This window comes from Hippopotamus amphibius, chromosome 6, assembly GCF_030028045.1.
Source record: "Hippopotamus amphibius kiboko isolate mHipAmp2 chromosome 6, mHipAmp2.hap2, whole genome shotgun sequence".
Lineage (NCBI taxonomy): Eukaryota > Metazoa > Chordata > Mammalia > Artiodactyla > Hippopotamidae > Hippopotamus > Hippopotamus amphibius.
The window spans coordinates 5,544,770-5,569,127 of NC_080191.1; the positions used below are offsets into that span (position 1 = coordinate 5,544,770).

General features: G+C 43.7%; 1 protein-coding gene across 2 annotated transcripts in view; it reads right to left on the reverse strand.

Annotated features, from left to right (window-relative positions):
* Window positions 1–24,358, reverse strand: part of PACRG (parkin coregulated) — a 487,647-nt gene that overhangs the window by 122,702 nt on the left and 340,587 nt on the right. Inside the window, exon 5 of one of the 2 annotated variants that reach the window (XM_057739447.1) lies at window positions 19,079–19,092. The exons of the other annotated variant lie outside the window; for it this stretch is intronic. Coding sequence (XP_057595430.1) covers window positions 19,079–19,092 — 14 coding nt within the window. The remainder of the gene's footprint in view (window positions 1–19,078; window positions 19,093–24,358) is intronic. 2 annotated transcript variants of the gene reach the window in all.

Genomic DNA, 24,358 nt, shown 5'->3' on the forward strand with positions numbered 1-24,358 from the left:
TTCACGACGTAGCAGGGGTATAAAGAGGGTCTAAAAAAAGTCTACCACTTTCAGTTCAAACTACAAGAGGGACTGAGTAGGGTAAGCCCTGAGAATGTTTGCAGGTAACCTATCTGAGTTGAAATTTGACCACAACTCATTAAACCTTACCTAAGAGCAGTAAAGCTAAAAGGACGGGACGTGAACAGGAGCTGTGTTTTATATCAACAGCAAGGCAGCTCCAAGAGCATGCTGGGGCAGGCTGGCCCTGCTTCAGGGCCGTTCCCATCAGCAGGGGCTATGTGACCGCACTGCTCCAGCCCTGCCGGCCTCCAGCTCACTGCTGGCCAGGCGGAACCCAGCCTATTGTGGTGTGCACGGTACTTTCTCCAGTGATGGAAAACACCTTCATAGTAACTGAGTGGTTAATGATGAGAAATAAACCAACGATGCAGGTTACTGACTAATAATGAAATGCTGCTGTCTAGTTTGTAAAACAACAAAAATATCTCTAAAGCAAGGGTTGGCTAGAGATGTATGTGTACTTTTTTGCCACCACAAGCAAAGAATCTCCAATTCTCTCCCCGCCCACACACATACGGAACATTTCCAGGGACATGTCCTTGGGTGGTGGCTGAGGAAGGGGCGGGGGGACAGCTGGCATGAGACACAGACACTGGGAACAAGTTCACAGTGTTCATCTCTAGGGACCCACAGAATAATTGAGAATTGGCTCTTTCATCTCCGTCCCCTGCTCAGCTTTTTGCTGCCCTGAGCCTCTGCTGTCCCCACGTGGCCATCCAGATCCCTTAGTCAGCCATCGAGATGCTACGTGTGTAGATAAAAGTTTGCTAAGGCTTCCTGTTAACAAGGCTGTGTCATGTACTCTTCATCTAACCCTACGTTTACAAGACGGCCTCTGGTGTTGTAGTGAGGTGGTCAGATGTGCAGGTATCAGAGTCAGTCTTGTTTGGTTTCAAATCCTGGTGCCAACATCTACAAGCAGTGTGGCAGCAGGATCTCTCAGCCCAGGATCCCTGAGCCCAACATCATTTAGCCCTTCAGCCCAGCATCTCTCAAGCCAGCATCCCTAAGCCCAGCATCTCAGCCCCACCATCTCAGCCCTGGCTGCCCCCAAATAGGTACCCACACAGGTGACTCGTTGATTTAATGCTGCTTTGACGTTTGGGGAAGGTTGCAAAGCCAAGTAGTTATAGATACAGACTATGAGTCAGACGCATCTGGACCACACCCTGGCTCCGTTATTTACAGCCTGAGTGCCCCTCATGAAATGTTGTAACTGCTTGAATGCCAACTTTCTGTATAAAAGGGGAATTAAAATACCAATCCAGCAAAACACACGCAGCATTTGGCATGTGATCATGGAGTGGAGCGGTCACTCTGTGAGAGGCAGTAATTGCTGTTATTAATTTGTGGATAATCTTTGAGAAAAGAAATGTAAAATCTGATTTTCTGCACAATTTCAACGAAGACACAGAGTTCTCTATATACTTGAACAATCAAGTAAGTTGCTCACGAAAGTATAAGAAATTAAAATGCTTGATGGTGACTGTGCAGAACACCTCTCATAAACTCAATGACTTTCAGAAAGAAAGTATTTCCATGATCTATTTGTGATAAGCTATGTTACAACTGATGCAAATTCATTATTCAGTATGGGAGTAGAAAAGTAAATAATGTCATCGTGGCTAGTACTAGTTAGTAGAAAATCTTGTGAAAGCTTCGTGATATTTTAAGGAGCATACTTGTCGATAAACCCAAGATTATTCTACCCAAATGGAAAGAAGCATTTATCTTCACAAGGTTCTCATTTTTCAGAAAGTAGCAATCAGGTGAGTGACTCACTTAAAGCTTTCCACTGGGGAAGCAAATACGCCCAGGAAATGGGCAGCAAACCTTAATCTTGAATAGAAAACTTAATTCCTTAATCAGAGACATAGGTCAGATGGAAGGACAGGAGAAGAATAAGGGAAAATAGAACAAAGCCAAAAATTATGTATGGCTTGGAAACGAATACAATACTTGGAGCTGATAACTGGATAACACAAGTGATGTCAAAGTCTGTGCCCTCTCTAGAAAGACCTCCTGAAGTCAGGACAGCCAATGGATGGCTTGGATGGGTCCTTTCAGCTCGCCAAGCGCGTGTTCGGGGCTCACAAACACTTCAGGGTGGCGGCACCCCTGCCCGCCTCCAGGTTGGCCATTCCTGTCTGTCAAGTTCACTTGTCCAGGCTTCAGGGATTTCATTTGTAAATGGACGGGCAGAATCAGATGGTATTTCAGGGCTCATACTTTGCATACTGCTAAGACAGTTGTAAAGGGCTGTCAGATATTGGTCCCTGGCCCCAGGGAGCTTACAGTCTAGAAGGGAACTAGCTGTAAACCCGTGGCATGCAGGATAGCCACCATGTAAGGTAGCTTTTTTGGTTTTTGTTTTTTTTAAGAACTCTAAATGAGTGGGTTGAGCCCAGGTGGGTTGGGGATTCTATGCCTCATCTCCTTAGGAGTCTCCCAGCAACGGTCAGTGTTACAGGAGGTAAAGACAGAGTTCCCCCTGCACTTGCTTCTTTCCTTTGTCTCTGTTCCCTGGCAGGGGGCCCTGCAGATTCACCTCTGCCCCAGACGAAGCACCTAAGCCAAGACTAACAGGATATCAATGCAAACCAAGCTGCAAAGCTTTTTACCATAAAACATGTTTCCATTTCTAAAAAAGAAACCCACAGTTTAAAACTTAAGCTATTTCATTAAGTCCCCAGTGGTAAGTCTCTGTGACTTATTTCATCAACCTGAAAATTCAACTCATAACAAATGATAAGTAAAAACTTTTGTTCTATAAGAACAGAAAAAAACCAGCCTCTTTAAAGAGAGTGCTCTATGAACCCAAATAGGAATTGTCACATGTAGTTTTATCAAAATTTGCTTGTATTACATGAATACTTTATCTTTGAATGACAATTTGAAACACACCAGAGACACTGAGTTCCATGAAATTATCAATGATTACAGAACACTGAAAACATTGTGGCTAGTTCTTCCTTTTCTCCATGTGCTGTGTCTGTGGGGTGGGTGTGGAGAAGATCAGAAGCAGGGCATCTACCCCAGGGAGCCTGGAGACGCATTCTACCAAGGTACAAACTTTTGTTAATGTGTCTAGCAGTAAAGATTAGATTTGCCTGCGTATGACAGATAACCTTATTAATACTGGCTTAGGTAAGACAGACAGACATTCTTTCTCATGTCACAAAAAGTCTGGAAGGAGGCAATCTGGCTACTACAAAGTCTTAAGAGGTCCAGAAAGTCATCGGAGAACTGCCTATGACTTCCGTCTCAAGATTGCTTCATGGCCAAATATGGTTGCTGGAGTCCCAGCCTTCTCATCTGAGTTCCAGGCTGCAGGAAAGGAAGGAAGGACAAGCGATCTGCCCTCCCCAGCTGAAGGCCACACAACACTTCTCCTCTACCACTGGCCACAACTTACTCAACAGGCCCACAGCAAGCTGCAGGGGTGGCTGTGTATCTCGTCCCGCCACTGAGGGCAGCGCCCTGAACAAAACAGCAGTTTGGTCAAAAGGAACAGGGGAGAATGGATGTTTCCAGCGTCCGGCGGCCCCTGCCTCAGTGTGTGTGTAAACGCGTGAAGATGGCCTTGACGCTGGCAGGAGACACTCCATCACACAGTCTCTCTGTCTTCCTGTCGCTTCCTCCCGGCCCAGCCCCATCTGCTCTCAATCCTACGCTCTTTCACGTGAGTGCTCCCTGCTGGGTCTCGAATCTGCGTCTAGCCATTCGGTCAATGACCACACTTGAGCCCCTTCTACGTGCTGGGTGGTGAGCAAGACAGAGCAGGCTCGTGCCCTTGCTGAGCAAAGGGTGAGGGAAGTCTAGCACCAACAGGTCACGGGAGCTGTACGGGCTGTGAGAGGAGCCCGGGGAGGGGAGGCCTGGAAGCTTCTGCAGGGACCTGAGCCCCCCCCAGGGTGCCTTCCTGACACTCTGGCTGGAAAACACAGTTGAATCTCCTCCCCTCCCCCCCCCCCCAAAATTCCCTTTTCTAATTTCTCTCCTGATGCTTTTACTCTCCCCTTCATTATTAGTTTCTCAAAAGAAGGGTTTATGGCCTCCGCTGGCCGGCTCTGTCCCCGCGGCTCTGCTGCGCCTTCTCCCTTGGAGGCCGCAGCCCGGAAAGAGAGGGGCGGGGGGCTTCCCGGGCTGGGTCTCCCGTGTGCTGTCCCCGCCCGCGCGCCCGCGGGGTGCTGCAGCCCCTGGCTTGGGGGACCCTGCTGTGGGATGAGGGCTCTTCCGGCGTTCCTCTCCCAGCTCTGAACTTGAAGTCACCCGCCGGCTCCTCTCACGCTTGCCTGCGCCTCACACACAGGTGGTCTTCAACAGGGCTGTTCTTGGCTTACTCTGCCTTTTTTACCACGAGGTTTACCTCGGAAATCTCATTCGGTGGAACATTTTCAGTTATTAGCTTCAGTGGACCCTCCCCCTCTCTCCCGTCCCCTTGACCTTCTGCGTGATGCACTGCTGTGTAACACCCGGCAATGTCTCCTTCTCCCCTGCTGCGCGTGCCACACAGCCTTTCTGTTCCGCCTCCCACTACCTGTCCTGGCTGCACCGACCGCCTCCAGGCCGGCTCCCCCGACTCCCGCCCCAGCTTCCTGCTTGCAAGTAGCTGCTTTTCTCCCCTGGCCTGAGCACAGTTGTGACTACGGCCCTCGTGTATTTGCAAATATTCTGCGGCAGTTTCTTGCCTCTTAGCATCCAGCCCGACGCTGGGCGGGTCCGTCAACACCCTCCGTTACTCCTCCCCTCCCTTTCCAGTCCTGATTCCTCTCTCTGGTCTCTTCCATGCAACCACTGCGGCAAGTTTGTTGCTTATGTTCAAAGCCTTTACTGAGGCTATTCCTCAGCGGGGATTATGCTTTTCCCATTTGTCTAGCTTTTGAGGTCTAGGTGAAATGCGTTACAAAATTTTCTCTCACCTCTAAAGCCAGGCTCCAGTAGCATTTCGTCTACATTACTTGCAACCTTGTACAATTTATCTCCTGAATTTGACTGCAGTCTCCTTGAGGATAGGAATTTTGTCCAATTTTCTCCTCCCTCCCTCCTTTCCTTCCTCTCTCTTTCCTTCCATTTCCAGTACTTCACATGGTGCCTTTTACCTACTGAGTGATCAAAAACTATTTACTCCATGAATAAACAAGTGATAAGCAAAAGAAGACAAGCCGAGGGTGTGACCAGGCTGTGTGCTGCCTGTGCAGGTGAGCAGGTGAACAAAGGGAATCTTCCTTTGTTCTCCATGATGAGGACAAAGTGTCACTGGCCAGAGGATAGGGAAGTTTCACCTCTGGGACCTAGCCCAGAGACTGCACAGTTTTTTCTTGAAGCAAATGTAGCGGCAAGAGAATCAGAGACGTGTTTGTGTATTTGTCCTGCCCACGCTCTGTGTCCGGGAACAGCCGTGGCCACCTGAAGAAATGAAGAGGGGAGCGCCTGTGTGCAGACAGGTTGAAGACACCCCCACAGGCGGGGGAAAACAAGACGGAGCAACTAACATTTACTAATCACTCTGAACTCATCGACTTTTGTCATTTCGGTGAGGTTATTTTGACTTGGAAGTCAATCTCTAAATTAGGTAGGTATTCAGAAATAAACAGAAAGGACTTTTAACCTGGGCTATGCACAAAAGAACTGAAATATTAAATCAGGAGTGATTCTAGTATCTGAGATTAGAAATCCAAAATTGAAAAAGCTCATTTATCTTCCGACCCACTATGACCCAGAAGCAAAATGTGGGCTCATAAATGAGAAACGCTAGGGTCCCTCGACGGAGATGCACCTGAGGAGGTGGAGCTGTGCCTCCTTCTGATGCGCGTCACTCAGATCCCAGCTGGCTTAACACTCCGTTACCTTTCGTAGTATCAGAAAGTCCTGGTTCAGTTTGCAGCTTACAGGCCACAGGACCTTTGGTCCTTTCTCATTCCCCTTTATGCACCCCAGGAGCTGTCGGCCTCAATTCCCAACAGCTAGTACTTTCATGCGCCCCTTGGGCTACCGGAGAAATCCACTGTTGAGGCCTTCCACCAAAAATAATTATTTCCAAAACTCCTCAGGAGTGACAGCATCCCAGGGGACGGTGGAGAGATGTACTGTCCGTAGCCTTCCTAGGTGTCCTCCCTACCAAGCCAACTCAAATACATAATCCAAGCAAAAATTCTGTGCTTGCTCTGAAAACACAGCTTCAAGAGGAGTCTGCTTAGCTCCCTTCCAACCAGGTCGCCTCCACAAAGAGATTTCAGAGCAGACATCATCCCCCAGGATTCAAAATTAACTCTCCTTCCCAGCACCCGCCCCCCAGCCCGGGCCAAACGCAGTTATCTAGGAGCGCAGGTCTCGGGGTAAACATCTACTGTGGTCTGCCTTTTTCTCAACAAACAGGTATCAGCAGTGATTTTAGAGATACAGAGTTCCAGGTGAGGATGCAGGATGGGCGACTAGGATACTTTCACCTAATGAAGATTAAGAAGGGAGAGAAATGAACGGCTACGTGGCACTGTAGAAAAAGCCTGGCAGGTCAGCTCTGCTGCTAACCAGCTGCACTTCGGACAAATGTTTTCATCTCTCTCAACTTTAGTTTCCCAATATATAAAAAGGTAAACCTCAGGCCTCCTTCTCGTGTTTGTGAGATTAAATGAGGTGATGGAAGTTAAGGGTAGGCACCCCAGAAGCGGCTGCAGCATGACTGATGGTGACAGTGGTGATGGTCATGGAGACGGTGACCAGCTATTTCCACCTGGAATGAGAACTGAATACAAAGAAACTGACAAACTCTTAGGAGAGGTTTAAGTTGAGTACATGAAATATTTTCTCACAGTGACAAACTCGGAGGAGGCCGGGCTTCTCCTGCAACAGTCCCTACAATAGAGGCCCCTTTCCCTGGGTCAGCCACGGTTCTGGTGTGGTTTTGCCAGAGCAGTGAGATGACTGATTGGTCTCCGGGAGGAGAAAGTGTCTCTGCATCCATGACCGAGCATTGGGAACCTGAAGTTTTAAGTCTTATTCTCCATTCTCTGCATTGTGCTCAGGTTGGGTGGGAACATGACCCTCTAAGTAACCAGGAAAGGACATTTTCCAGAAAAAATTCCTTCCAGGTAAGCAGAAATCTTTGAAAGGAGCTCTGTGGCTGGCTGTCTTGCATTTCCTTGCACAGGATAGTTAAAGAACTGCTTGATTACTTTGGGGTTCTGCCTTGTCATGAATGTTCAGCTAGCAGCTGCTCCAGGGACCGCATGCCACCCTTTCTGCATTGAATTATCTTAACGCTGGGAGCCCAGAGCTCCACTTGAAGATCTGGGAAGAACTAGCCACCACCACCCTATCTTCAATTTTAAACCAGGAACTCACGAAGCTCTGGTCAGGGTGGGTGGAAGCTGCCGGTTTGGGGAACTTCCAGACACCCACTGAAGCACTCTCCTGCTTTTGAGTGTAGAGGGAGCAACCTTAAAAGTATTTTCTACAAAAAGGAAAGTAGTGACTTAAATTACTACCCTCTGTCTTGGAGGCTCGAGGCAAAACCACTTGAAATGTGTGGGGAGACAGGAGAGCAAAGCTGTTGAGGTCAGGATGACCCTACCTTACTGCAGGATGCAAAGCCGAAAGTGAGGAGGGGAGACCTACCTATGTCATGAAGGGGAATGGCAGTATCGTGGTTTCTAAAAGGGGTCACGGTACCTTTATAACCCAGGCATGCAGATCTTCTACAGTCTCGCCCTGGATGAGAAAAGATCGTGGCTTCAGATTCTATTCTGAGGAGGGACTGTTTTTGGTAATTTCAAAACCTGTTACTTTTGAAATTATTTTATTGGCTCATAAATGCAGTAGACATTTAGAATTGTAAAGAAATTTAGATATAATCTAGACCAATCCCAAAATTTAATTTTTAAAATAACCTTTTTCCCCCTGATTATACAGTTCACTATGGAAGAAAGGGTAAACAAAGAGAACGATAAAGAAACAAAGTACTTTATACTCTTCCTTCCTTGCCAGTGCACACACTCGCAAATGTGTGTTTATTTAAATAAACACATATTAACACACAATGAAGATTATATATGTTTTTAACCTCTTAATTTTCAAGTTTTTATCTTGATTTTAGCATGTCTTTAAAAAGTTTTCACTCTAAGTAGCAACATAATATTCCATCACAGGAATAAAATATAATTTATTTAACCATTTCCATACTGGTAGACATTTTACTTATTTCTATTGATATTTCTTTACCATTGTTAAAAAAAATGTAAAATATGTAGTTATTTTAGTCTACTTCCATCTTGAATTATTTCCTTAGGTTTAATTCCTAGTTTAAAATCAATCACATTGAGTCTGTGAATATTTTAAAATCCAGTTGGCATACCGATCTCTGTGTTAGGGATTAGGAACTGAAGTCAAGAAGTCTAGAATCTTCTGGAGATTGCACAGTTGTTCAGTGCCAGAAGTGTGCCCCGAACCCAGGTGTTCTGAATCCCCAGTAAAGCTCTCACACATGTGTTTCAGGATCCAGTAAAACTGATGGAAGCAAGAAATTGTATTAATCGATGCAAGCTGCATTCTTTTTCCCAGGGAAAAGATCCATGTTCTCAGATTGTGTGTGTGTGCGCGTGTGTGTACGCTAATAAAAATCATTCAATGACCTGGGTCAAAGAGACTTTCTCTGGGGCAAATTGCTATTTACCCTGATGCCAAAGCATCAAAGTGTTTGGAGGACACTTTTGTAATTTGCATTTTTACTGGGGCTCTTGCAGAGAAGACCAAGGACAAACAGGGTCCTTGGTCCATTAACTTTGTGTGTCAAGCCCATGGCCTTCCTACATGTCTTGGTATAAAAATAAATCCATGGTAGAGTCTGTGATGACAAATGCCCCCTCCCTGTCTCCTGCTCTCAGAGGGCAGAGCTGGCACTTCCACACTCTCAGGCCAGCTGGGCCAGCTGTGGTCAGCCGTCAGTGAGGGCCTCCTGAGCCACGGGCTCATGTTACACCAAGGAAGGAAATAGTTCTCCTTCAATCTCTGTCCTTCTTTCTCCTCTTTTCACCCCCCCTCCCCCTGCCACCCCCCCCCCCCACCATATACTTCCATTGCCTTATCACTGCCTGGCTGACTGCAGCTGACCAGTACAGACTTAGAAATTGTGAGAATTTGGGGGGGGGGGGGAGTTTATATCTAGATTAATTTTGGACTCTTTTGCACCTGATAAAAACTAGAATTGGTGTGTTATTACTGATACATCACTGAGAATAAGATCAGATCTTGTGCTTTGGAGCAGACAGGCTGAGGTTGGAGTCCCACCTCCAACACTATGGGATCTTGGGCAAGTTGCTTAACCTCTCTGAGCCTCAGTTTCCTCATCTGTAAATTGGGAACAGCAATAATACCCTCCTCATCCAGTGGTGAAGATGAAATGAGACGGAGCAGATACATTGCCTAGCACACATTCTGGCACTCAGTTAGCACCCGGTCAAGGCTACTTTTAGCCATTGGCATTGGGGTTGCCCCCCTCGGAAGTTTCTCCCTCTGACTGACATTCTTCTCTCATCTTGACTACTGGGTGGTAAGGCTGTTTCTATTTCTTCACAATTCTTCCCAGTCAATATTATATTATTGTTACCATTTCTTCAGTAATAATGCTCGTCACTAATGGTTTCTTTTATATATGTATATTTTAAAATTAATTATTTAATTTATTGACTTCTTGGTTCTTCGTTACTGTGTGCAGGCTTTCTCTAGTTGCAGTGAGTGGGGGCTACTCTTCATTGTGGTGCACAGGCTTTCTCAGTGCGGTGGCTTCTCTTGTTGTAGAGCATTGGCTCTAGGCACGTGGGCTTTAGTAGTTGCGGCACGTGGGCTCAGTAGTTGTGGCACACAGGCTTAGTTACTCCGCAGCATGTGGGATCTTCCCAGACCAGGGCTCGAACCCCTGTCCCCTGCATTGGCACGCGGATTCTTAACCACTGTGCCACCAGCGAAGCCCTGAATGGTTTCTTAATGTAGCCACCAACATGTTCTACTTTGCATTTAAAATTATGATTGAACCTGAATTTTTGATCTATTGAAATATAAAAATCAAATTACATTAGCTATATTACAACTAGTTGATGCAAAAGTCTTTATGTTCTTGTTTTACAGAAAAGCAAGCCTAATAATTTCTGAGCATCTTGTTGTAATCTAACACTAGGTGAAATTCTTTCACTTTTATAGTTCATTTGAGGAGTTGACATTTAGGAGCTCTGTTATAAAGCAATATGGAGATTGCCAGGTAAGTGAAGGCTACAGATGAAAAGAATGGGAGAATAAGAGAAGGAAGAGAAGGGAAGGTCTAAGTTGTAGAAGAAGTAGGAACTGGAACCCCCCTGGAGAAGATGAAAGAAGAGTCTTGAGCAGGTCTGGGAAAGGTGGCGCCAGGTGGGGTGTCTGTGGCAGATGGTAAAAGATCCTGGGTGCTCAACGCAAGGGGGGCAGAGGACAAAGGCACATGCATGGAGGAGTCCAGGCCATTCAAGAGGCATGTGATCTGACGGAAGGCTCTCTTCCAGCTGTCAGGTGCCAGAAGGACAGAGAGAATCAAAGACGAGTGAGCCCTATGGCAGCAGGTTATGCTGAACAATAGGGTGAGGTGTATCCTTCAGGCATGTGTGAGGTGGCCCTGACACCTCTGGGGGGAGAGGGTTCTGGGTCATCACCAAAGATGGATGGTCACTGTCTGAGGCATCTAGAGGAAACTGCAGGCACATGACCTTTCCTGTAGAGACATTCAGTGGGGCTGTGAGGGAACGTCTTTCCTGGGGTTCACAAATGCAGCCATCTCTGCTTGCCTTATCGCCTGCTTTTATCTAGGCCGAAGAAGCACACGTCCTTTCCTTCTCTAGACGAGATTCACGAACATCAAATGGGAATCCGTGCACAGTAGCTGATTTTTATCGTAATACTGGCTAGATTGCAGTTATCCTGATCATCAATAGTTTTATTAATTAAAAAACTACAACTAGAATTAACTTTTCATTTGTAATCAATACTGCTTCAAATTTTGTTTTGTTCATGATGTTTGGTCAAAAGAAGGTTCGACAGAGGAACTAGAGAAAAGTTAATAACTAATCACAGGGGGACAGAGTCAAAATGGTGGCATGGGAAGACACGGAAATCGCATCTCCCCAGAAACAGATCTGTTTCCGGAGGCCGGTGGGGGACCTGAGGCCCAAGAAGACTGGAGGAACCTGGGGGTAACCAGGTAGGACCTGGGAGAAGTCAGGGGGGTGGGGAAGGGGAAGCCGGATGGGACTGGCACCCCTGGGGGGGTGGCTGGCTGAAGGGGTAGGTTCCTGCCTGGAGAGACCCTTGGGGGCTGGGGAGATCAGGAAAATGCAACTGGGTTTCTCCCACCCGGGAGGCCAGGAGGCCTGCTGAGCCCCTGGGCCTGGGAGCCTGCTGGGCTCCCCAGCACGGTCCTCCACCCTCCAAGGCCCCTTCTGGGCTGCCTGGGTCCTGGGGGTGTGGGAGGGAGGGAAGGAGGAGGGCAAGGAGGTGGAGAGGTGGACTGGTGGAGGTGGGGGCTTTGAAATGGGGAACAGGGAGGCAAGAGGGTGTTTCACCTGCCCTCTTGGCCAGGGAGGCCGACTGGGCTCCCAGGCCTGGTCCTTCAAACAATTAAGAAAATGATATTAGGAATATACATGTCAGTAATCACTTTAAATGTAAATGGATTTAAATGCTCCAACCGAAAGACACAGACTGGCTGAATGGATACAAAAACAAGACCCTTCTATATGCTGCCTACAAGAAACCCACTTCAGACCAAGGACACATATAGACTGAAAGTAAGGGGATGGAAAAAGATATTCCATGCAAATGGAAGTCAAAAGAAAGCTGGAGTAGCAATACTCATATCAGACAAATTAGACTTGAAAGTAAAGACTATTAAAAGAGACGAGGAAGGACACTACATAGTGATCAAGGGATCCATCCAAGAAGAACATCTCACAATGGTAAATATGTATGCTCCCAACATAGGAGCACCTCAATACATAAGGCAAATGCTAATAGCCATAAAAGGGGACATTGACAGTAACACAATAATAGTAGGAGACTTGAACACCCCACTTACATCAATGGACAGATCATCCAAACAGAAAATAAATAAGGACACACAAGCTTTTAATGACACATTAGACCATCTTGACTTAATTGATATTTATAGGACATTCCATCCAAAAACGACAGAATACACTTTCTTCTCAAGTGCACACAGAACATTCTCCAGGATAGATCACATCTTGCATCACAAATCAAGCCTTAGTAAATTTAAGAAAATTGAAATCATACCAAGCATCTTCTCTGACCACAATGCCATGAGACTAGATATCAATTACAGGAAAAAAACTGTAAAAAATACAAACACATGGAGGCTAAACATTTCACTATTAAACAACCAAGAAATCACTGAAGAAATCAAAGAGAAAATAAAAAAATACCTACAAACAAATGACAATGAAAACACAACAACCCAAAACCTATGGGATGCAGCAAAAGCAGTTCTAAGAGGGAAGTTTATAGCAATACAGTCCTACCTCAAGAAACAAGAAAAATATCAAATAAACAACCTAACCTTACACCTAAAACAATTAGAGAAAGAAGAACAAAGAAACCCCAAAGTGAGCAGAAAGAAAGAAATCATAAAGATCAGAGCAGAAATAAATGAAAAAGAAAGGACGGAAACAATAGCAAAGATCAATGAAAGTAAAAGCTGGCTCTTTGAGAAGATAAACAAAATTGATAAACCATTAGCCAGACTCATCAGGAAAAAAAGGGAGAAGATGCAAATCAACAGAATTAAAAAAGAAAAAGGAGAAGTAACAACGGACACCACAGAAATACAAGAGATCATGAGACACTACTACAAGCAACTATATGCCAATAAATTGGATCACCTGGAAGAAATGGATACATTCTTAGAAAAATACAATCTTCCAAGACTCAACCAGGAAGAAATAGAAACTATGAACAGACCAATCACAAGTATGGAAATTGAGACTGTGATTAAAAATCTCCCAACAGACAAAAGCCCAGGGCCAGATGGATTCACAGGTGAATTCTGTCAAACATTTTGAGAAGAGCTAACACCTATCCTTCTCAAACTCTTCCAAAATATAGCAGAAGGAGGAACACTCCCAAACTCATTCTACGAGGCCACCATCACCCTGATACCAAAACCAGGCAAAGATGTCACAAAAAAAGAAAATTACTGACCAACATCACTGATGAATATAGATGCAAAAATCCTCAACAAAATACTAGTTAACAGACTGCAACAGCACATTAAAAAGATCATACACCATGATCAAGTGGGGTTTATCCCTGGGATGCAAGGATTCTTCAATATACGCAAATCAATCAATGTGATACATCATATCAACAAATTGAAGAATAAAAACCATATGATCATCTCAATAGATGCAGAAAAAGCTTTTGACAAAGTTCAACATCCATTTATGATAAAAACTCTCCAGAAAATGGGCAAAGAAGAAAATTACCTCAACATAATAAAAGCCATATATGAGAAACCAACAGCCAACATCGTTCTAAATGGGGAAAAACTGAAAGAATTCCCTCTAAGAACAGGAACAAGAGAAGAGTGCCCACTCTCACCATTATTTTTCAACATAGTTTTGGAACTTTTAGCCACAGCAATCAGAGAAGTAAATGAAATAAAAGGAATCCAAATTGGAAAAGAAGAAGTAAGATTGTCCTTCTTTGCAGATGACATGACATTATACACAGAAAACTCTAAAGATTCTACCAGAAAACTGCTAGCACTAATCAATGAATGTAGTAAAGTAGCAGGATATAAAATTAATGAGCAGAAATCTCTTGCATTCCTTTACACTAACAATGGAAAAGCAGAAAGAGAAATTAAGGAAACTCTCCCATTTACCATTGCAACAAAAAGAATAAAATACCTAGGAATAAACCTGCCTAAGGAGGCAAAAGACCTGTATGCAGAAAACTATAAGACACTGATGAAAGAAATCAAAGACGACACAAACAGATGGAGCGACATACTGTGTTCTTGGATTGGAAGAATCAACATTGTGAAAATGACTATGCTTCCCAAAGCAATTTACAGATTCAACGCAATCCCGATCAAACTACCAATGGCATTTTTCACAGAACTAGAATAAGAAATCTTTCGATTTATATAAATTTATATAAATCTTTCGATAATAATAATAAAAAAAAAAAAAAAAAAGAAAAAAAGAAATCTTTCGATTTGTATGGAAATGCAAAAGACCCCAAATACCCAAAGCAATCTTGAGAAGGAAAGATGGAGTTGGTGGAATTAGGCTTCCTGACTTCAAACTATACTACAAGGCCATAGTGATCAAGACAGTATGGTACTGGCACAAAAATACAAAGGAAGATCAGTGGAACAGAATAGAGAACTCAGAGGTAAGCCCAAGCACATATGGGCACCTTCTCTTTGACAAAGGAGGCAAGAATATACAGTGGAAGAAAGACAGCCTCTTCAATAAGTGGTGCTGGGAAAATTGGACAGCAACATGTAAAAGAATGAAATTAGAACACTTCCTAACACCATACACAAAAATAAACTCAAGATGGATTAAAGACCTACATGTAAGGCCAGACACTATACAAATCCTAGAGGAAAACATAGGCAGAACACTCTATGACACCCATCAAAGCAAGATCCTTTTTGACACACCTCCTAGAATCATGGAAATAAAATCAAGAATAAACAAATGGGACCTCATGAAAGTTAAAAGCTTTTGCACAGCGAAAGAAACCATAAACAAGACAAGAAGACAACCTTTAGAATGGGAGAAAATACTTGCCAATGAAGCAACAGACAAAGGATTAATCTCCAAAATATACAAGTATCTCATGCAGCTTAATACCAAAAAAGCAAATAACCCAATTCACACATGGGCAGAAGATCTAAATAGACATTTCTCCAAAGAAGACATACAGATGGCCAACACACACATGAAAAGATGCTCAACATCACTAATCATCAGACAAATGCAAGTCAAAGCCACAATGAGGTATCACCTCACACCAATCAGAATGGCCATCATCAAAAACCCTAGAAACAATAAATGTTGGAGAGGGTGTGGAGAAAAGGGAACTCTCCTGCACTGTTGGTGGGACTGTAAGTTGGTACAGCCACTATGGAAAACAATTTGGAGGTTCCTTAAAAAACTAAAACTAGAACTACCATATGATCCAGTAATCCCACTACTGGGCATATACCCAGAGAAAACCATTATCCAAAACAACACATGTACCATAATGTTCATTGCAGCGCTATTTACAATAGCCAGGACATTGAAGCAACCTAAATGCCCATCAACAAATGAATGATAAAGAAGATGTGGCACATATATGCAATGGAGTATTACTCAGCCATAAAAAGGAATGAAATGGAGCTATATGTAATGAGGTGGATAGACCTAGAGTCTATCATACAGAGTGAAGTAAGCCAGAAAGAGAAAAACAAATACTATATGCTAACTCATATACATGGAATCTAAAGAAAAAGAAATTGGTACTGAGGATCCCAGCAACAGGGCAAGAATGAGGATGCAGATACAGAGAATGGACTGGAGGACACGGGATTGGTGGGGGCGAAGGGGAAGCTGGGACAAAGTGAGAGAGTAGCATAGATTTAGATACACTACCAAATGTAAAATAGATAGCTAGTGGGAAGTTGCTGTATAACAAAAGGAGATCAACTTGATGATGGGTGATGCTTTAGAGGGCCAGGACTGGGAGGATGGGAGGGAGTTGCAGGAGGGTGGGATATGGGGATATATGTCTAAATACAGCCAACTCACTTTGGTGTACCTCAAAAGCTGGTACAAAAGTGTAAAGGAATTATATTACAATAAAGAGCTTAAAAAACAAAAACTAATAACAAAATGAGGACCATCTAGACCTCTTCTGGATTTCAAAAAAAAAGAGAAAATAACCACATACACCACTGAATTGTATCAGCTTAAGTTCTGGCTGCTTTTATTCAAATATCATCATCGTTTGCAACTGGCAAAATAAGTACATTAACTTTGAAACTTTCAGACTGCAAGTTAATCCATATTTTGTCCTAGAATATGATAGCCACAACTTTCAGTACTCTACCAAAAGTTAAAAAGGGAAAACACTCAGAAATATTTAGCAGTACAAAAATTCTCATTTAAGAATATTTAGTGTAGGTGGCCAGAGAACATAGTTTACAGGAATGAAAGTTAGAACTTGAAATAGATTTGTTTGTTCTTTTGGTAAATATGGTCTCCCCTTTCATTATATTAAACACCTGTGCTCAGTCTAAGAGGCGAATTATGATAAAGAATTATAGTTGGGCGAAAGGAAAGTAACATTTTCATTTAATTGTGGTCAAAGTCTCTTTAGGGTGGTTTTGTTGTTGTTGTTGTTATTTGTTTAAAGTAGAATGCAGGTTAAAGCAGAATTAATTCCACACTTTGATAAATGTTTATTGAACTGCCTGTTCTGTTTCCTACAGGGTACTCCCACATCTGTGATTTGGAATTTGCCCTGTAGTTACATGGAGGGATAAGCCACAGGCAGAAAACATTTAAAGTCAATTTCAAAGGCAGTGTAAAAAGGAACCCTAAAGTAAACATAATCAATTGATAGAATTAATGCCATACTAAAAAGTGCTGTGGGACCAATATTGGAAAGAGTTAACCACCAAAATTTTACAATTTTGATGATGATAACATTATCAGTGACAATGACTAAGTTTCATGTCTCATTTAATTGTTTATGAGGACTTCCCTGGTGGCGCAGTGGTTAAGAATCTGCCTGCCAATGCAAGGGACAAGGGTTCTATCCCTGGTCTGGGAAGATCCCACATGCTGCGGAGCAACTAAGCCCGTGCGCCACAACTACTGAGTCTGCGCTCTAGAGCTTGTGAGCCACAACTACTGAAGCCCATGCACCTGGACCCTGTGCTCTGCAACAAAAGAAGCCACCACAATGACAAGCCTGTGCACAGCAATGAAGATTATCCCCAGCTAGTGGCAACTAGAGGAAGCCTGCACACAGCAACAAAGACCCAATGCAGCCAAAAATGAACAAATAAATAAATAAATTTATAACAAAATAGTTTATGAATCACTTTCACATACACTGTCATTGTCAAAGGTGGCTTCAGGGAGGTGGTGGGGTTGGTTTTAAAGGAAGTGGGACTTCAAAAAGAAACTTTAAGTCTTTCCAGAGCTTTGAGTATAACCAAGGTAGGAGAGTCTAGCCCCTGATTTTATGGAAAACTGTGTAATTTATAATTTTAGATAAATTGTAGCCTTTCTGTACAATTGTGAACAAAATGATATAATTTTATGTTATTTTAAAGTAACTCATGTCTTTTTAATCTAGCTAGATTTGAAAATTTTAACCATGGGTGTTGTTGATTTAGGAAGATTTATAACTGGAAGGAGTTCAACATAGGCATAAAGTACTTTTCTTTTGTAAAGAATGTTACATTTCATTATTCATACATGTCTCCAAACAATGCCATGCTACAGCAACTTGGAGAAAGACTCAGAAGGATAATACTGACGGGGCTAGGAGTGCGTGCCTAAGCCAGAACCCTTTGGTGCTTCTCGGAGTCGATCAAGCTGTCGTCTTCTGAGGGATTTCCACATCTCATAAAAAGGCCTCACTGAATATAGCAAATATATAACTATTCATAAAATCTAGTCATGATAATGGCAAAGCATGAGCCCTAGGTTTATTCTGTTGGAAAGGTAGACGTTTTAATGGATATAACTACGCTTCATATGCTAACTGAAACAAAGGCGTTTTGACGATACAGACATTTCAGCTCTCCTTCTGCTACAAGGGATTATCAGCCCCAAATAGCATCATTATCCAAGTTGTCACAGGGATTCATATTCTGCTTACGAGAGGCTATAATTTCAATCGTTGGAAAATATTTAAGGAACTTCATTCAGATGAAGAAGCATGGAGATTTTAACATGAATATGATTTATTGATGGGTCCTCTCTTTTGGATCTCTTGAAATCCAGAAAAAGACATGGTGGACTAGTGTGCTACAAAGTAGCATACAATAAAAGAAGAATACTGTGTCAGATATAGAATTTTATCTGATTTCGTACTCATTCAGTCACATACTATATAGTAATAAGTAGACTATGCTTAATTCAAATTGGAATATTTTACAGTGACATGCTTGGTAAACGTATCCCCATCAGCACAGATGGCATAAAAATGCTTAGTGATTCTTTTTTCAGACTTCATGTCATGCTGTGGGAAGATATAGCTGAAATAAATACATTTTATTTTGTTTTGTGACATTTTTCCATATGATTTAATTATAGAGAGAAGGGCACACAGAGAGCGTCACTATTAAGTGGGATCCATGACACGCTTAAGAGCAAATTCAAATCTTTTGTTGAGTACAGTTTTGGAAAATAAATTGTGCACGCCATGTAAATAATATGACATTTGGTTGCAGTCAATTTGGTTTATGTATTTTGCCCAAAGGAACAGGTGATTCAAAGTTTAATTTGCCCCTCGTCTACTTATCCTAATAACTTGGCACAGTGCGCAGTTCTTGGGATAGCAATACACCAATTAACAAAATAATTATTTCACTGCTGTTGAAATAAAGAGTTGTTTCTCATCTACATTTTTTGGTTGTTGTGCAGGGCAAATGAAACAAACAAAATAGAAAGAATAGAGAGAAAGAAATCAGAGTCAGTGGCGCGCTAGCAGATACAGAGGAAATGAGCACAGACTCTGCGTGTGCCAGGCGGCCGGCACTGCCCAGAAACCCCGCTCCAACCCACCGCGGCCCAGGAATCTGGGCTTCTGTGTTACGCGAAACAACGCATCTGTCTCATATTAAGTTTGTATTTTGAATGGAATTAAGGGATCCCATCAGCAAACCCAGTGAGAACTTTGAATGAGAAAAGCTGTATTACATTTGGGTGATAATGGGTTTTCAATACATTCTGTATTTAATGACTTGGTAAAAAATAGCTAATGTGCTGCAGATGCAGTGATGTCCTTTGTTCATCCATCTTCTCTGCCATTCTCACCTCCACTGTCCTGAGTGAGCTTCTAACCTGGACCATAACAGCTGTTTCTGAAATGCTGTTTCTCTTCCCTGTTTCCCCTATTCTGCTACACTCTCTCCCTCCAGTTACCGCTCTACAGGCTAGCCGGCAAGTTGTGATGGCTCAAGTCTGAATTCCCTCCTCGACTGACCCAGCCTGGGGCAGCTGCCTCTCCTCTGGGTGCCCCGATGTTTCATGCTGACCCCATTACAGCATTATCACGGGGATGGAGGTACATCTGTCCATTCTCCCCCGTGACACAGCAGTCTCCTTGAGGGCAGGGCAGTGTCCTCTCTACAAGTGTATTCCAAGTACCCAGTACCTCTAGGCAACAGTAAATACGCAGAGGGTGAACAAATGAATGAAGTCACTCCCGGTCAATTGTTCCTCATTGAATTTTGGTGTGAAACCAAATTCCTCAGCTTGGTGTTCACTGATTTCCCAAGAGGCCTCTGTTCTACGGCATCCTCATGGCCATCTATCCCCTCTGTTCCTCAGCTCTGGTCCCTGTCCGCACTCTGGGCTGTTTTCCAAATAGATGCCACATCCTCTCTGTTTTTGTGCCTTGGCCATGCTGTCCCTGTGCCTAGGATGCACTTAATATTCACCTCAGAAAATCGTAGGCCCTCTTTAAGAGATTTTTTTCATCATACCCTTCAGGACTCACATCTTATTTGTAACTGTGTAACACTTGTCACATGTTTTGCCTCTATGGATAGGGACTAGATATTTTTACTTTTTTTAACTCTCATAGAACCTAGCATACATGCAAGGCACTTAGAAGATGATTAATACATGCGTTTGGTGACAAACTGCTAAGACCACAACAGCAAACTCTTGTTTAGCACCTTACAGTTTCCATTCATCCATTATCCATCCATCCATCCATCCATCCATCCTTCCTTCCTTCCATCCATCCTTCATTCCTTCCATCCATCCATCTCTTCATTTATCATGTGAGTTTGCATTACCTTGTCAAACCACCACAGCGGCTCTACAAGGAAAGGGTCAACATCTAGGGCCTCATAATGGCCCAGTGATTTGCCTAAGGCCACTCAGCTAACATGAATACTGGGATTTAAACCTAGGTTTCTGTCTCTAGGCTGGGTGGCCTATTTAGTTCACTAAGGTTTTAAAATTAAGTGTGATGGGGCCCCTGCTTGAGTCTAAGGTCCAAAACCAATGCAACGGTGGGTGAGAGGTGGAACAAATTTGGGCATTTAATATTTGTTACTCTCATAGTTTTGCAATCCAGCTCCCAGGACTCCTGCTGTAATGAAAGGTTTCAAGAGATTGCAGGATAGCCCTGCTTTCTCTCTGGCAACTCAAGCAAGCGATGAGCAGGAGGCCCCTGGCTGTTACCCCAGAGCCCATGGACTGTGGACTGGATATGGAGGCTGGGCCAGAAGTCATGGCAGAGTCTTGTCCAGACCTGGGTAAAAACTCCCACCTGGGCAAGATGGGTCCAGCCAGGGGCTTAGCTTAGTGCATCTGCATGCGGGCAGAGGCTGGGAAGGCTACAATGGCTAGTTCAAAAGATATTCTCTTGGTGGATGCAACAGGAGAGAAGGAGATTGGCACAGATTAAAGGGAAGCTGAAAAGACTGTGTCATGAGCATGTGTGACTCAGATATTTGGAGGAATTTGAGGGGAATTAGGGGTATTGCAGAATGAGTGAAAATAGAAACAAATACTATTTTGTTTCTCTATTATGACCCAATTTTTATCTCCCAATTACCCTCCCTCAATATGGCCTTAGAATTTTCAAAACTAAGTATTCTATGTCTTTTTTTGACAGACTTTTTTTTTTTTTAATGTGGAACTTTGCTGAACTTCATGATTATGCATTAGAGCAGGAAAACAGAGAATGACAATCTGAAATAATTGTCTATTTAAGCAATTTCTGCTTATCTGAAAAAGATTGTTCTTTGTGCTGTGACAACTTAAAAAAATAAATCACAATATCTATTTTTCTCTAAAATATAGTATTCATAGGTTTAAAATAAAAATCCAGATCTATAAATTGTTTCCCTTTGAAAATTCATATTTGCAATTACTTGCTTTGTATTGTACAATAGAAATTATTACTCACACCAAAAGGAATATAGGCTGAAGGATTAAATCTATTTTGCTATAAACTCTCTAATAGATTTTAATATTTAATTTGCTACTAAAACTTTTAAAACTATTGATAGATAATTTTGAAATTTATAAAATACAATTACAAAGTTAGATACAAGTATAAAATCATATGAGTATGGACAATAATATTTTCATGCTATTAAAATCCTCACCATTTAAATCTAGCACAAAAATAGAGTTGATGAGAAAGTAGTTGAATTGCCCAGGAGGTGTGGAGATGGTGGGAGCCACTAGCCACCTTCTGGACTGTGTACAAAGGAAGGATCCAATTATTTCAAAAGAAGGAGGTCAGGTCCTGTTTTCCTCTGGTCCCTCCCCTGCTGGAGTTACTGATGCCCTCCCGCTGTGGGCAGAGGTGTACTCATTTCCTAATGAAATTTGGTCAGAACAGAACCGCATTAGCAGGCAAAGCTGCTAAGATCCGAGCTACCCTTGCTGCGTGGTCTCTGGCGAGTCCTAAGGCAGCCCCAGTTATCAGACACTCTGCAGCCTTTCTAGCCTTGCTGGGCTGATCGAGTCCCCATAACTGTCTTTCCGTCCCCATCACTTTGCTGTTACACCAATTTCACAGTAGGGATGGGGGACCGCCATGCCCTGCTTTGCTGGGGCCTGGACCCTTGACTGGTGCTTGCCAGCTTTGGGCCTACAGTCTGAACTGTTGTTGTTGGAACAGACAGAGCAGGAGAGGAAGAAATTCACAGAAACTAAATAAAAGGTCAAAAGACTGCATCACAAACACGTGTGACTCAGATTGTTCAGAGGCATTTGAGGGGGACTGGAGTCACCACAGAACAAGTGGGGATAACATTCAGCATCAGAGCTTTTAAAAAGCTTCCCACATGATTTCAACGTCTAGTCAAGACTGAAAACAGTAGTCCAGCTTGGCTACACCTGGAGCCATGTTGATACCGAGGACTGGTTTCCAAGATCACCTGCTGCTGCTGCTGCTGCTCCCCGGTGGCACCCAGCTGGCAGGTGGTCCTCTTTGCAGATCACTACCTACCCAGACCCCGCTCTCCTGGCTGTTCTGGCTGGGATGCTCCCCAGCAGCTGGCCAGTTACTCCCAGCTTTTCCTTCTGGCAGGGTCTGTGCTTTAGAGACTACAGCAGACCCCGGACTCAAGGTTGCCTGGGAGATGTTTACTGCAGATATAGGTACGCATCTCTGCTAATGAGGTATATGTCATTTTTCAGGGCAAGTCCTTCCTGGTAGGTACATACATCCAGCCTGTTCCACTCAAAAGATCTAGACGTATTTAAAGTTTCATGCAAATCCATTTGAGAAGATATTACTATTATGGCTAAACCCGACATGAGTCTGCTACTCGAATCCCTTTCTAGAACCTAAACAAGTAGCTCCTGGATTTTGAGAGGTTTTTGCAGCTCTAAGTAATTGCTGTTGGGTGCCGCGTCATATAAGCTATTAGTCCACATAGGCACAGAACAGACTTACTCCCAACCCAGGTGTCAGAGAACAGCGAAAAGGAAAACTCAAAATTAAGACCACGTGGACTGTGACAAACACCCTCTTAGACTTCTAGAGGACTGGAGGTGTCAAGACTGATATCTATCAAAATGGAATGTGCACTATTTTTAAGAATGTATTTTTCAGATGTATTCACACTAGTGCACAAAATACATGCACACACACAAAAAACAAATTATAATATTGCTTTTTATAACAAGAGCCTCGAAATAACCTTAATGTCCATCAAAAAAGAACTGGTGGGAGAAGAAAAGATGGCAGCAAAGTAGAGGGATGTGGAATGCATCCCTCTCCACAGATGCATTGGGAACGCACCAAAAGATGCAATAATTCCCACAGAGAACCAACTGAACACCAGCAGACGACCTCGGACACCAGAAAGGACCGCAAGGATCCCGACATAACCAGTAGGAAGGCATCTACGACGGCTCAAAAAGAGTGAAGCGACTGAGCTGTGGCAGATGGGAGGGAGCGAGAAACACACGAAGGGTCTGCATCGCAGCTCAGCATTCCCGGACTGAGACGTCGATTCACAGCTGAACAGAGGGTCCAGGAGCGGGAGCGTGGGAACCGGAGAGCTGGATCAGGGTGAGAAACATTGTTACCAGTAAAGAGATGGACCGAGAGGACAGGAGGGAAGAGGTCTGCAGCGAGGAGTGCCTGCCCCTGAGAGCTGCCTGGCCATGATGGCGGCTGGATGCTGCAGGCTCACAGGCGGGGTGGGGAGAAGCTGCGGGCAGAGCCTCTCTCTCTCTTTCAGCTCCTGCAACGAGCAGTGGAGGGACCCCTGTGGGCCACCTAAGGCACTCAGGGATAAAAAGGACCCTCAGGCCCTCGGGTGGGGCTAGATTAAAGCCCCGTGGAACGCTGGCAGCAGGGAGGCTGTAGAGAACAAAAAAACCTGGAGAGAGGCCCAACTCTGAGACATTCTGTTTACACCTGAGCCGCTGGCGTCCCTCTGCAACAGGCACCACCACGGCTGACTGAGCCGCCATGACCCAGGCAGGGTGCCCCGGTGGAGTCGTAGCTGGGGGGACGAGCTGCAGTTAGAGTTGCTCTCTTGGCCTGAGCCGCTAGTGTCCCTCTGCAACAGGCACCACCCGAGCCACCCGAGCCACCATGACCCAGGCAAGGTGCCACTGTTCACTCACTCCCAGGGGAAGGAGCCACTATTGTACCCTCCCCCTCCCCCCACACACACAAATGCTTACAGACAAACAATAAAGGAAGCTCTGCTGGTCACAGAATAATACAAAAACCCAAGGCAAGTAGAAGGACACTTACAGCTGAGACTCTAAGGAAACAGAAACATTAGTATCAATTCTATTGAACTGGTCCATTCTGGGATGAGTTCTAGTTTGTTTTTTTTTCTTTTCTTCTTTATTAATTACGATCTTAGTCGTAAGGGATCTACAAGTTTTATAACATATTTTTTATTCTATTTTTTATTCTATTTTTATTTTTAGCCTTTTTATATACTTTTATTTCTAGCTAAGTTTTTTGTAGTACGGACTATATATCTCTCCTACCTTGTTTTCATCTCTATCTTTTATACATTTCT